The following is a 14,143-nucleotide window of genomic DNA, read 5'->3' on the forward strand; positions in this document are numbered from 1 at the left end:
ATGCTAAACTTTACCCTGTTTGGTTTTTTTCCTCTCCTTTACAGTCTCACTTCTGATCAGACTCTCACACGTCAGGGTCCCAATCTACCTTTTCCTGAGAACTATCACACTTTGCCAAAGAATACCAGGCAGCCTTCAGGGAGCTCCCCACCACCACCCAACCGCAATTTGCCGAGCGACTACAAATATGCGCAAGATCGTGTCAGCCACTTGAAGATGTCCCAGGAGGAGAGGAAAGCAAATAAGGACGGAACTGTTTGGCAGCTATATGAGTGGCAGCAGAGACAGCAATTCAAACATGGCAGCCCCACTGCCCCACTTTATGTAGGTTCTTCAGATGTTATTGATCGTGGTAAGTCAAAAAGTTCATTAGATGTTCCACGATCAATATCTGTTCCGCCCTCTCCATCTGATATTCCTCCACCTGGGCCTCCAAAAAGCTTTCTCCCAAGGAGACCGCATACTCCTGCAGAAAGGCTTACAGTTAAACCGCCTGATGAGAGACAGACTGTAGATGTTCCTTTTGCTGGATCACCCAGGAAGATACGAAATCATGCTGTAAAGGTTTGTATACACCATAACTGATTTCATACTGTTCTAAATGTGGTATCACACATTGGTAATGTAACTTAGTAATTTGCATTGAATCTTTCCTTTTGTATGAAAGATTGTGCAAGTTCTAAGAGTTAATACAATGAATAATTTTCTCATTAAACTCCTAGCTTTCTGATCTTTCCAGATTTATGACTTTTGGTTGATTAGGAAAGGAAAGTTGCTGGCACGTCACATTGATTTGGAATATTTTTTGTTCAAACACTGGAAGGTATATGTTTATATGTATAAAATATACAAATTGTAGTATTTTAATGTATAGAGTAGGCAGGCAAGAATACAAGACTAAGCAGGATGAACTCTTCCTTAATTATTTACTTATGCTTGTAGTTTTCGCTGTTTGCTGTGTCTGCTTTCTCTACATATTAGTAGCTCGTGTAGTTAGTCTTGTAACTGATTCTGGTTTTAGTTATGGCTAAAATCATAGTAACTTTTTGTGCATTTGATAGTTAAAGCTCTTTGCAGAGCCATTAACATCAGCCTAATCAAATTCAAATACTGTTGGTCCGAAACTTCAACCTTCTGCAGAATTTCAGTGTGGATTTTTTGTAGGCACTGTTGTAGCCTCTTATCCAGAGGTAACAGAGGTTTCCCTGGTTGGTACTCCACGTGGCTCTCCTTCCCTAAGCAAATTAGGGCAATTCAGGGTTGAATCAAGGTAGAATGTACTTGTCTTGGTAGCTCTTGCACTGGAATAAGTGGAAATTAAAGCCTTTATATTCACCTCATTCTTTGACCTCAACCATGGGCTCTGATGGGGCCAGCATTTGCAAAGAATTTGCAAAGTTCAGGACCATGACGCTAGGTTGCATGCCAGCTTCATGCACAGTTAAGATTTTCTTCCTAGTGTATATGCAGTATAGCTGTCGGATGTCTTTCAGCATTTATAGGTTTATATTATGTCAGATGATTAAATAGTCCAGTGATGTGCAGCACTGAAAATTAATATTTTTTAAACTCCTGATTGTATTATACCAGACATTGGTTTCTCTATAAGCTGAAGGAGCATTATATTCCTTATGAAGGAGTGTACAGCAGTCTATTCCTGTGCAATGTAGCTGCATAAATTTTTACTCATAAAATAAAACTCTTAATTTCATATTGGTTTTACCAATATAGAGAAAGACAATTTTCCTCATATGTAAAACTTCTGTAAAACTTTTGTAGAAGTTTCTAAAGAAAAATACTCATGTTTATACGTAGGCACATGGCGTTATTTTACATTTAAATGTATATGTCTAAATAAATCTGCGATACTTCTCCCTCCTTCGAATGCATTTACACTTAAAGGAGGAAAAAAAAAAAAAAGAACAAAACAGGATTCAGTTAAATTCGGAGACAGGAATAAAAATAGATCATGAGATATTTAGTCTAACTTGAAGAAAGCCAAAGAAGTTTGGCATTAAGAGGAAAGAATGGATGTGTAGTAGGTTTTCATGTTATAAGCAGAAAGGGGCAGAACAAGTATGATTATTTAATAAAACCTGGTATTAATGGAGCCCATTGCCACAAGGTGTCACTCATGTCAGTAGCTTAGTGTTCTCTGGCTGAAAGAGAACATTAATGGTTGGTACTGTATGGAGTACAAGCTACTGTTGAAGGGCATGAGCCAAACAGCCTTTCTCTGGGAGACATTAGGTGGAGGGAAACTTTATGAATACTTTTTATTTTTATTTGCTGGAAACCACTTTGCATATTCTACTGAAGCACCTTGTGCTGCCAGAATCTGATGATTTGCCCAGCATCACAGGCACTATATTTGCGTTTGTTCATTCATTAGTTTTACTTAAACATCAAAGGATCTGGCTGTCCCATGATGTCACCTTCATCCAAGCATGCTGTGAATTCAAATAGAAAATCTGTAGCAGAGGTGCACATCTCCTGAGTTTGTCCTGATGTACAACATACCTCTCACTACAGACAGTCCTTACAGTTCTGGCTGTGGCTTCTTGCAGAGCTCAACTCACATTGATCGACGCTCTATGCCTGCTATGGGTTACATGACACATACCGTGAGCGCACCCAGTTTGCACGGCAAATCGGTAAGTTGAGAGAACCGTTACTTCTCCTTTTGTGTCATAATAGTGGTGGCGTTAAATTTTATAACCCTGCTCATTCCATAGTAGTTGTATTTTTATTAGCTGAAACATAAATAACATGAATGAGAACTTAATCTTAACCAGCTCCCAATAAAGCCTGTAGGAATTTTGCTGTCACCTGCAAGTGAACAGGAGTGAGCTGTCTGTTATTGCAGGATTCAATTTTTATTGTGTTTATTTGACCAAATGCAGAGTTAATTAAACAATTACCTAATCATGTCAAGTAACTGCTTTCTGGGCAGTGAGGTGAAAAATGTAATTACGATTACTCTCCCTGAAGACTGCTAATTTCCTCTTTACAATGTGTCTAAATACCTGCAGCCTGAAGAGCTAACATTGCTTCTCATTCGATTAAGGAGACATCAGGCTAAGTTGGCTAGTATACGAAATTACACAATCGCACAATTACTGCAGCACTTGCCAACTAATTCCACCTATCAGGTCAGCTGCTGCTTGGCTCATCGTGCTGTATGACATTTTGTGACTCTGCAGACGCTTCATGAGTGGCATGCTTGAGTCTGTGCTTTCCTGCCCATTCTTTGGTATTCTGCAGTCCCCAGGTTGTTTGCAGTTTTTCTTTGCTGTTGTATATGCTATAAAAGATGAGCGTTTTAAGTTATAGGGCACCAGTATACATGTTTCAAAGTGTCATGTGTACTCCCTCATTGTACTATTTCTGAAAATGCTGCGTCTTCAGAAATGTGGTTTACAATGTTAGAGAAGTTCATTCTAAAGCAAAACCATTTCTTTGTGCTGCTTTCATGGTGGGATTGGCTCCCTGTGCCACATGCTGCATCACCTGCAAATTGAAATTCATCAGCCAATTTGTACATTCGTATGAGCTTGTAACTGTGTCGGTTCTGCAGGTGAACGTTGGTTCGTTAAAGCTCAAGGGCATCTTGGGTCATCAACAGTGCTCTTGATTGCACTGCTGTATGAAACTTGTAAAAGTGAGATCAAAGTGCAGTGTGCTTACAGAGCTCTTGGGTTCATGGTAGAGCCTCAGAAATGGAGCTGTCTGCGCATAAAACGTGGTGACTCTTCTTGGAACTGGTGAAGGTTTTATATTGGCCCAAAACTAAAGAAACTTTTTTTGAATTTGGAAAAGGTTCTTTTCCTGACTCACCTCACCTACAGAACAATCGCACTGAGATGGGCGATAGTAACAGGGATTTCTCCAAAATGGGCAGAGTTTCTGCTGGTCAGACAATTGTCAGTAAACACCTCTAAAGAAATGCAAATGTGATCTGTTGATTTTTATTGCATAAAAGGTGTTTCTTTTCTTTTTTAACTACACATTCTCAATGGCTCAAAACTTGAGAAAAGGTATAGTTGTTTTTCTTTTATTCTGAACTTTACTGTAGGCAGTATATAAAATCCTGTCAAAATAGCAATAAAGTTCTAGGAATTTGAGGGCATATTGGCTGATAACTTTTGCAACAGTTGAGCTTTCTTTTGTTGTGTATTGCATACCTCTTTTGAAAAGCAGATGAATAACTTTGTTATGACTTGTGTGCATGCTTTTATTGAAGCAACTGTAATGATGATGTTGCTAGATTAACATAACTTTAAAATTAAGCTTACAGCAATTACAGGTGAGCCAATGAAAATTAAGGATCAAGTCGAATGCTCTTACTTAAAAGTCAAAATGAATTCTCTAATCATATAAGTGAGATATTTTTCAGTATTTTGTTCACAAAACTTATTTCATACTTGCCCTGGATAAAGGAATTCATATCTTAAAATGTGTATGAAATGTAATTGAAAGTATTATGATGATTTATTATATAATGGCTTCTAGTTACAATTGACATTCAGTTAGGTACAAGCCTCTTCTCCTAAAGAGACCTGTTGTGCTGGAGAACACCACCATGACTGCTTCAGTGAGGAGATAGTCAGCAGAAAGTGTTCTTGAAAAAATAACCTTTGAAAATCTATTATTTTGGGTAGTTATGTGTCTCATTAGAGGTGAAAAAATCAAATCTATATCTTTGGAGGGAGGGCATGAGGTAATAATATTATTAGGAAATATTTTGCCCATTGTGCAGCTGTAAATAGCAATATGCTGGTGGAGCAAGTGTGCTTTTTGTGTACTTCCTATTCTGTTATTTTGTTTCCTCTTTCATCCCTTTTCTTGTGTATAACCAATTAAAGTATTCTAAGCTTGTTTCAAACATTCAAATACATTGCATTCTTTTTTCCCTATGTACTTACATGAAGGCGGATGACACTTATATTCAGTTGAAAAAGGATTTGGAGTATTTGGATCTAAAGGTAAGATTCTATAGGAGTCTGCGTCAATTTTTTTTTTTACCCCAATAGTCTTTTGTGTATCATCTTTGTACCTGCAGGTTTCAAATCACCTTCTGGTCAGAAATGGGAACTGTGTCTTTTGCCATCACTATTGTGCTTAGAATAGTGAGTGTTTTTATAGTAGTGACTATACAATTAAATTGCAAACTCAGAAAATGTAGTTGCTTCAGTTGGTAGGAAGAACTTGTGTTACTGGTACTGCAGATGGATGATATTATGTGTGTTTAGTGAAATCGTATAAAAACTTGATTCAAAATGTTTGACTCCTGTAGCATTAGAACCAATATGAAGTCAACTCCTCTAAGTTAAGGTGTTCTTTTAATCCAACTTTTTGCCTTTAAATCTTCTTGAGCTGACATCTTTCCTTGTTTTTATAATATGCCATATTGATGTCTTGCTCTCTTGTGAAAATGTGATGGCTAATTATCACCTGTTGTTGTTTTCCTATTATTAAAGCTAAGAGATTTCAAATGCACCAATTCATGCATCCATTTGTAGACAGAATCTGCCCAAGTGTTACATGATACTTCCTTTTTAAAAAAAAAGCAGCCAAAATTGAGCAACAAAGCATCTAAATTACTTCTGTATCTGATACATCTGATAGCTGGCAATTCGAAAGTAAATCTAGACTCATTAATATCAGGTTTTGAGGGAAAAAAAGAACAGCAACAAAAACCAACCAACCAAAACAAAAGAAAAACGTATAATAATTTTGCTTAGTAAAGCAGTCTACCACTTTACATGGTGTGTAGGATGTCTCACCATATATAAATCATATGATGTTTCTGAAAATCAAGGTGGAGTGAAACCTGACACCTTGTTACCCTATTGTTTGCCATGGGGCTTTGCATATGTGCAATTAATGAGCTGACTGAACTTATTAGTGTGCATATTTCAGTTTTATCTGCTGTTTTAATGGCTGAATATATAACCAAATATATCAATGGAAAATGTTAGTAATACATATTACGCATATGTGTAGTATAATATATATTTAAAACCAGAATATTTATCACACAATGCATGTGGTATACATAATCTAGATGATCAAATATGTAAATGGTTGTAATAATTAATATATGAATTTAAAGTTGCTTGGACACATTTCACTTTAAGCCTTGTTCTTCGTTTGTTCATGGCTTTCGCAAATGTAACTGCATCCTAAGCAGTCAGCTGAATTTTGTGACAAATTTCAATTTAAAAGGTCCTACAGTCTGAGAAATTAGTAACAAAAACACCGTTTTGTCCATTCTAAAACAAAGCCATTCTTACAGTTAAAAGCGGCCACAGTTTAAGCCTCTGAAAATGAGATGTGCTTAGCAAAATCATTAGGGTGGGTTGCAACTTTTTAATGGATTCCATCCGGATTGATTTGTTGTGGTGCAGGACATGAAGGCTGTTTATTGTCCCAGGAGCTGCTCTTGTGCCTCCTGCAGCCTGGGTAGCACCTGGGGAAAGCAGCCAGAAAGAGAAATGCATGGGGGCTCCTGATCTTGCGGTGAAAAGAAACTTAATGTTAGCGTTTGTTCCCTTTTAAAAATCTTGGCAGTCAAAATGTCAAGTGTGTTTCTATAAGAAAGGTCTGATTTTTCAAAATCAGCATTTCTTAATAACTTTCTTTCAGTAGCGGTCTGGAAATGTAAAAATTCAGGTCAGGTAGCCGAGAGATTGGAGGAGACCATGTGAAACTTGAGGAGGTGTCTTTGTATTGGTTAAGTTTGTATTTGCCACTAAATATAAATTCTTGAGGAGATGCCTTGTTTTGCAGTATGAGTAGAGTGCTGAAAGAAACTAAGCAAATTACATATTAATTTGGTAATGGTGGAATATGAGCAATTCACTGTTCATATATGTAGTAGCTTGCATTTAATACACTGGAGGCTTAGACAGAAAGCCTTTTAATTCAAGTCTCTCTTTTGACTTCATTGGACTTTGAGTTAGGGCAGCTCAGATTAACCGATTTCAAATAGGACTGAAGATTTTAGAACTGGAGTTAAGCTTTTTTCACTAAATCCATTATATCTGAAGATATCTCTTCCTAGAGGTTTTGAAATATCACTTTTCAACATGGAATAGGGATCAAGCAATTAACTGCCTAATGTGTGCCATAGTATTGAAACTGATCAGTCACTGGTTACACAGTGTTTAGTAATTTGTCAGTACTCCTGTTTTGTCCCCTCTTGCTCTTATCCTTTTATAGTAGTCTATTTAAAAAAATAAAAAGTATGAGGAACAATTATTGATAATTTTGAACTTGCCGAATATCATGTATTGTGTTTCCTTCAGCACTATTGCCTTTAGATTATAACTTTTTTCACTGAGGTTTTAACTAGGTTGCTGAAATTATCAATACAGAGCTTTGGTGCAAGCATTACTACGTATTAGATAACAGAAAATATCTTACTGTAATTCCCAGCACTCTTGAAACTGCAGTTGGGCAAGTCTGAGCAAATCTTTTGTGTTGTGTGTTTGTATGTGTATGTGTGTTTTGCAAAAGTAAAAAAGTCTTACGGTTGGATGAACAGTCTACCCACAATGTAATAAAACAGATGTCTGGTTGTAGCTTCGGTACTGACAGATTGTATAGACTATAAACATCAAGGATTGGTGTGACATAAGAGCATGTGATGACTGCTGCTTACGGAGTCTTGGGTTGTAAGGCTTGGGTTTTTTAGTTTTGACATCTGTAACAAGCTATTGCTAAACTTTTGTTTGAAACAGATAGAAAATAATGGACCTCTGATCAACATGATATACAAAGTGCTGAAGAACTCAGCACAAGGGTTACTATCCAGTATACATGTAAGACTGCTTGCAGCTGAAATGTGCTCATCCCATTGCTTTTGAAAACAGCAGTCAATGTTTACATGTTCTGGCTTCTACAGGTGTCTTATAGTAAACAGTAAAGCTTTCTGTAAGATTTTGTTTTTCCTTTCCTTTTTTTTTTTTTCTATTTGTATGCAATATTATGGCTGACCTCAGTGTGATTTCATTTTATCATGTTTTGAAAATGATTGTATCAAGTAGTGACTCCTATGTGTAATTTTCACAATGTGAAAGCATGCTAAATCTTCATTGTGTTCTCATGTTCACTGCTTCATAGTTAACAAATTCTTTACGGTTCTGGTTACATGATTTAAACTATTCCCCAAATCGGTAGACTCTGGCTGTTATGTTAGTTCCATTGCTTTGAAAAAGGCTTTTGCACTCTCTTAGGCAGGTAATTAAATATGCAGAATTGTTACTTTAACATGCTAGTATTTATGCTTATATTTAATTAGTTATACATATGATTTAGTATTTTAACAGTTCCATTAATAGTTTTGAAATAAAGCATTTTTTAATATAAAATACATTACTGTTGAAAATATAAAAAAATATAAGTTTTGGGAAGCAGTAAATGCTTTTGATTTTGATGGTGGGGAAGTAGCATTTTACCACATGAAAGCTCATGATAAGTCTTTGAATGGAATCTGCCATTGGAGAAGACAGTAAACATAAATGATGACCGTACTCTTCTGTCTTAATCCTGCTTTGTTATTAGAAAATATGATATGAAGTTAGCTATCTACATGTAGTATGTTAAATGAAAAACTAAGGTTGTATCACAAATTTATTTACACTTACAGTAAAATGTAATTACTTTCAGAAAGCTAGCGTGATCCTGTAGGTGCCTATTAGGTTAATAAGTAAACTAAGTAGCTTCAAGTCTGGAGATTGCCAGTCAGTGCCAGTAAAAAAGCAAACTACCCCTTCTACCCCCCAAAAAAAAGCCAACAACTTCTGCTCTTACATTAAAACTTCTGTTCTTACACTATTAAAGGCAATATTTAGGTGAATTTTTCTTCATAAACTCTTGCCTGTATATGAATAAAATATATTGTACATGGGTACTATACTTCTAAACACCAGGTGTTTGTTTATTAAGATAGTATTTCCTTTAAGGAATTTTTAAAAGTGTTCTAATGTAGTAATATGAAGTCTTTAGATTTTAAGGAATTTAAAAACTAGGTGATTAATGAGCTGAATTATATTGCCGTTTTCCTAACTTCATTTATTCACAAAAAGGGTCCCATGTAGACTGTGGAAATAATAAACGATTCAACAGAGATAGATATGCCTTCATGTTAAGATTGCTGTGAGGGTTGGAAGTACAATAAAATATAGTTTCTGTACTGATTTAAAAACTGTTATGTGAGAAGAAAATCTTCTCACCAGAAATTGAATATGAAACCAGTGATTTATGGAATGAGAGATTTGGGATGTTACAAATATGTCAAAATAGATTAATTACATTTAATTCCACTATAGCACTTCTATAGCAGTCTAATAAAATTCACGCTATACTATGGAAGAGACTATCCTTTGTAGAAAGAATAGTTGCCAAAACATAATATTTTCAGTCATTAATTAATGCTGTTATTCTTACCACTGCCCATTTAAAGAAACCATTCAAATCCTTTGGCTTTAAGAAAGCTATTGAAACTGAGCTGTTAAAACTATTAGGTTTTGCAAGAACAGAACCTTTGTGACCAGAGACAAGTGCGATTATGCTGTTTTGTACAGAACTTCAAGCTACTGTAAGTTATTAAATAGCCTAATATAACTAGTAGTCCTTTTTGCTAACATTTTTTAAAAACTAAAGCCATATTTGAAGACTTAGGTCCAAAATTGTATTCATCTTTGTTAATAACCATGAGTGTTTAACAAAACTTTTCATTGCTGAAGCTTAATTAGGTTTTAGTTTGCAACAAATTTCTCAGATCTTTGAAACCTATTCCTCTTAGGTGACAGGGCGTGACACGTTAAAAGAACGAAGTACAAAACCTGTCAAGATTGCAGAAAGTGATATTGATGTGAGTATCAAATACCACTTCAGAACCTCATGCCTTGGTTTGCCTATTTATATTGTACTGTTACATGTTCGCATTATGCTCTTTGTGGTATTGTGCTCTTTCTGCTTGGCTTTAAAAATTTAACATTATATCTTTATATTATTTCATTTTCAGGTCAAGCTAAGCATATTCTGTGAGCAGGATAGAATTCTACAGGACTTGGAGGACAAAATAAGAGCCCTTAAGGAAAATAAAGTAAGCAAATTAAGGAGGAGTTTATAAAATAAAATAACAACTTTAATGTAATCATAAAATATGGAACTACAAACAAAAAATCTAATTACTGGATGCTGCTCGTATCATAGTTTTCTTTGGACATGTGTGTAAACTTAGGTAAAGAAAAGGTTTTTTGTCTTAGGACTACATACCCACTTTCAGAAAACATTATTTTGAAAATGAATATTTGAAAAGCACATGCACTTAATTTTCTGGCATTTATTATAAATTGGGGTACGTGCACTTTTCTGTGTAGTCTTACTTTGTGTCTTAATATGTATGTGGTGGCAGGCAGAGTCATGTTCCATTTGCGGTTCTTCCCACCTACACAAACTTTGTTTGCATATATAGCAGTGTGCTAGCATATTGAGCTCTCACTGTAACCTGTGTGGTGTGGTGGGTTTTTGTTTGTGTGTGTGTGTGTTTGTTTGTTTTTAGAAGGAGGAGCAAGAGAAGGGAGGGAGTATTTCTATAGTAATTTCAGAAACCCGTGCTGGTTTATATATAGTACTGTGAACTTATTTCTGAGGGTTCTGACTGAAATGCTGGAATATCTTCTGTGATAAGTTTGTAGTTGGAACCTACCTCCTTTTGTCTGTGCCCATTCAATTCAGAATTAAAATAGTAAACGATAACAAAATGGTTTCCCTTCCCTTGTCTTTCCTTGCCTATTATCGGCTTCACTGCCTACAAGGCACGGCTGTCAATAAATCAAGGTGGTTCAGAAAAACATCTGTTCTAAAATGAAAGTGCTGTCCAGGTGGATCCTTCAGAGCTACTGTGCAAAAATGATTGCGTTGTGTATTCCTGACTGAATGAATCAGGCCTACTTAGTGTTTTGGGCAATATTTTAACCCCTTGCATGGCTAATTCAACTATATTAGTGAATAAGAACCTATCCTTGAATAAACAGCTAATGCTGTGCTGCGGTAGGGCTGTCACAATTCTATACGGCTTAGTAGGAATTTTTCTGAAGCTCTAATTTAGAGTTTTGTACAGACTGTAAATAGAAGAATTTCCCTCTCATTCATTTGCATTTTCCACAGTTCTGGCTACTGAATGGAAAGATTTAATAGAAAATATCAGTTAATTTTGATTATAATAGTTAATTAAGGCTCTTGCACTTTTTCGTTTACATCTTAGTCTCCACAACAGGAGGCCGATTTGAACCTCTAGTGGCTTATAGGAAGTGCCGAGGTGGGGAGGTGGAAAACAACTTCTGTTTTCCCACATGTAGATCCATAAAATTCCATGTAAATGTTGCAAGCTTACCACCATCTTCTTTGTTAGGATCAGCTGGAGTCTGTTTTGGAGGTTTTACACAGGCAGATGGAACAGTACAAAGACCAACCGCAACATGCAGAAAAAATTTCTTACCAGCAGAGACTTTTGCAAGAGGATCTCATACATATTCGGGCTGAAATATCCAAAGTTTCAACGGTATGTGGTTTTGGTTGTTTCAAGAAAACCGTAATTAGAATTCCAGTTAGAGTAAAACTGTATAATTAGTTGGATAGGGGAGTTAAGTCCTGTTCTGAACTGATTTGGTTAAAGTACAGGATACTAAACCAGAACAACAAAACTTAGTCTCTCCAACTTTCCTTTTCATTGCCCACTTCCCATCCCTTCACCCCTCCATGCCCCCCCACTCCAGAAAAAAAGCTTAGAAAATTTTTTTATACCTTTTTCATTTATACGTGGGGCTTACATTGCAAATCTTTCAGCTAATTCTTTGAAAATATTAATGTGATTTAATGATATTTTTCCAGGGGAAAAGGAATTGAGAAACACTGTTGATATTTTGGTAAATATTTACTGTTGATATTATGACTTAATAAAATTAAAATGCAATTTAATGTTGCATTCTTAATAATAAAAATATTTCTAGGAATCGACCATGAAAGAGTATATTGAACCTGGGTGTTGTGTACTTACTATATTATTCCTGCCTTTTGATGAATATGTGAGCAGCTCTTCATAATTTTGTTCCTAGAACTGCACGAACACCTTTCCTGTAGTAGGATGTGGTTGTTAAAATGCCAGTATTATTTAAATATACATACATGCTGTATTTTGTGCCTGTAGAAAATGTATGACTTTCACAGATTACATTCATAAATAGCATAAATAGCAGGCGATTGTAGGAATGGTTGTACTGGTCCAGTCTGAGGCTCCTGGCCCAGGGTTCTGGCTTCAGCAGTGGGCATAAGCAGATGCTTAGGGAAGAGTGAAGACAGCAGAGGTGGGCAGTGTGTCCTGTCATAACCAATCCAGCTTCTAATTATTTTCTGCTCAGGGAATTCCTGAGGTTGACATTTTCTATTTGTCTATTTAGTAATCCTCAGTAGATCTCATTTCCAAGAACCTGTACAGTCTTCTATTAAATCTTGTGAACCTTTTGCATCCTAAACATAATTTGGCAAGTTATGACATAGATCTTTCCCCACTGTGTGGACAACTATTCCTTGTATTTGTTTTGAGCCTGACTTGCACATGTTTCATGTGGTAGACCCTTGCTCTTGTATAAGAAAGGATTGGGAGCAGTCAGTCATTACCGCTCTCCATGCCATTTTTGGTTTTGTAGACCTTCGTTATTTCTTCCCTTCAACTCCCAAGTGATCTCTTTTGTAGACTTCAGAGGAAAAGCCTGCTTCATCATTCTTTACATAAAAATGTTCCAGATATTTGATTTTTCTCACTTCTTGGTCAGAAGGCAGACGGTGGTGTCATGGATGCTGGAGATAATCTAAGTAAAGAAAGGGTGATGGGACAGTGTTATTTTCCAGGTCTCTGCTTATTTTTTTCACTTCTAATGACATTATAACACGATCAGTAGAACTTTTAAAGAACATCGTGCTTTGTGTTTCAAAACATGAGTTCTGGTTTAGGTGACTATTTGGATTTTAATTATAAACTTGTTTTAAATGGAGGAGTAAGGTAAAAGGAAATGGAATAGACTCGATTCCTTCATAGCATATTAGTCATCATTCAGATTCTATGAAATGCCAGTTTTATGCCTAAGAAATGGTTTTGTGTGAGGAAGATGGCCAGAATTCTTTAATTAGGGATTCTTGACTTGATATTGCAAGCTATAAAGCATTTTGAAGTTTATCATCAACTCTAAGCAAAAATGTAGACTCCAAAATGGATTTTTTTGCTTATTTTTATAGTGGAATACCACCATCTTAAAAACACTTTTGTGCTTAATTAGAGAATGGATAGAGTGATTCAAAGTTTATTGTAACACTTTATTAGAGTATTCCCTCTGTTAACAGGAAATGGAAAATGCTTGGAATGAATATCTGAAATTAGAAAAGGATGTGAACCAGCTGAAAAAAGCCTTACAGGAACAGATGAATAGTTCATTGGTATCTCAGGTGAGTCCATTTCCTGACGCTGGTTTACTTATGAGATGGTTTTATGTAAACCTGAAAGCTATCATCTCAAAGTAGAAATTCTCCACAACTTTTGCACTCTATCCAGCTGTCTTGTAGCTTAGTTTGCAGAGTTCAGACATGGTAACAGCGTGGCTGTGCAGCAACTAGCTATCCTGTAGCATGTAATAGTTTCTCATAAGTTGTCTATGCAAATTTGTCATTATTTTATTATGTTTTTATTACGTGCTGACATCTTGACATTGATAACGTATTTAATTTATAAGACTATGCAGGACTTCTTAGTCTCCCATTTATTTGATCTGACATTGTTGGCTTCTTTATCCATTTTCAAGAACATCAGTCACTGTCTCGTTATTGTCATTACCTGTTCTTTGTCATGTTCTTCTATTTATGGAAGATTTATCCCTGCAGATTGTTTTGTGAAATGGAATAAGTGTTTAACAGCCATCAGTAATTGAAAGGCATCTCGGTTTTAAATCAGTTATTCAGTTTCGAATCTTACAAAGAAGCTTTGTTACAAGCCAAGTTATTCTGTTTGCTGAACTGGTTGTCGCATACCTGATTATTTCTACGTACCTGCTTAAGACTGGTGATTTTATTCTTAAAGCAA

At 35.9% G+C, this 14,143-nt stretch overlaps 1 protein-coding gene across 1 annotated transcript in view; it reads left to right on the top strand.

The window, feature by feature from the left end:
- Positions 1-14,143, top strand: part of PLEKHA7 (pleckstrin homology domain containing A7) — a gene marked incomplete at its 5' end in the record, with an annotated part of 157,052 nt that overhangs the window by 125,430 nt on the left and 17,479 nt on the right. Inside the window, 7 exons of the mRNA XM_082059344.1 lie at positions 45-564; positions 2,568-2,654; positions 4,932-4,985; positions 9,812-9,880; positions 10,034-10,114; positions 11,426-11,575; positions 13,411-13,512. Coding sequence (XP_081915470.1) covers positions 45-564; positions 2,568-2,654; positions 4,932-4,985; positions 9,812-9,880; positions 10,034-10,114; positions 11,426-11,575; positions 13,411-13,512 — 1,063 coding nt within the window. The remainder of the gene's footprint in view (positions 1-44; positions 565-2,567; positions 2,655-4,931; positions 4,986-9,811; positions 9,881-10,033; positions 10,115-11,425; positions 11,576-13,410; positions 13,513-14,143) is intronic.

The sequence above is a fragment of the Streptopelia decaocto genome (genome assembly GCF_964273445.1).
Source record: "Streptopelia decaocto genome assembly, chromosome: 7".
NCBI lineage: Eukaryota > Metazoa > Chordata > Aves > Columbiformes > Columbidae > Streptopelia > Streptopelia decaocto.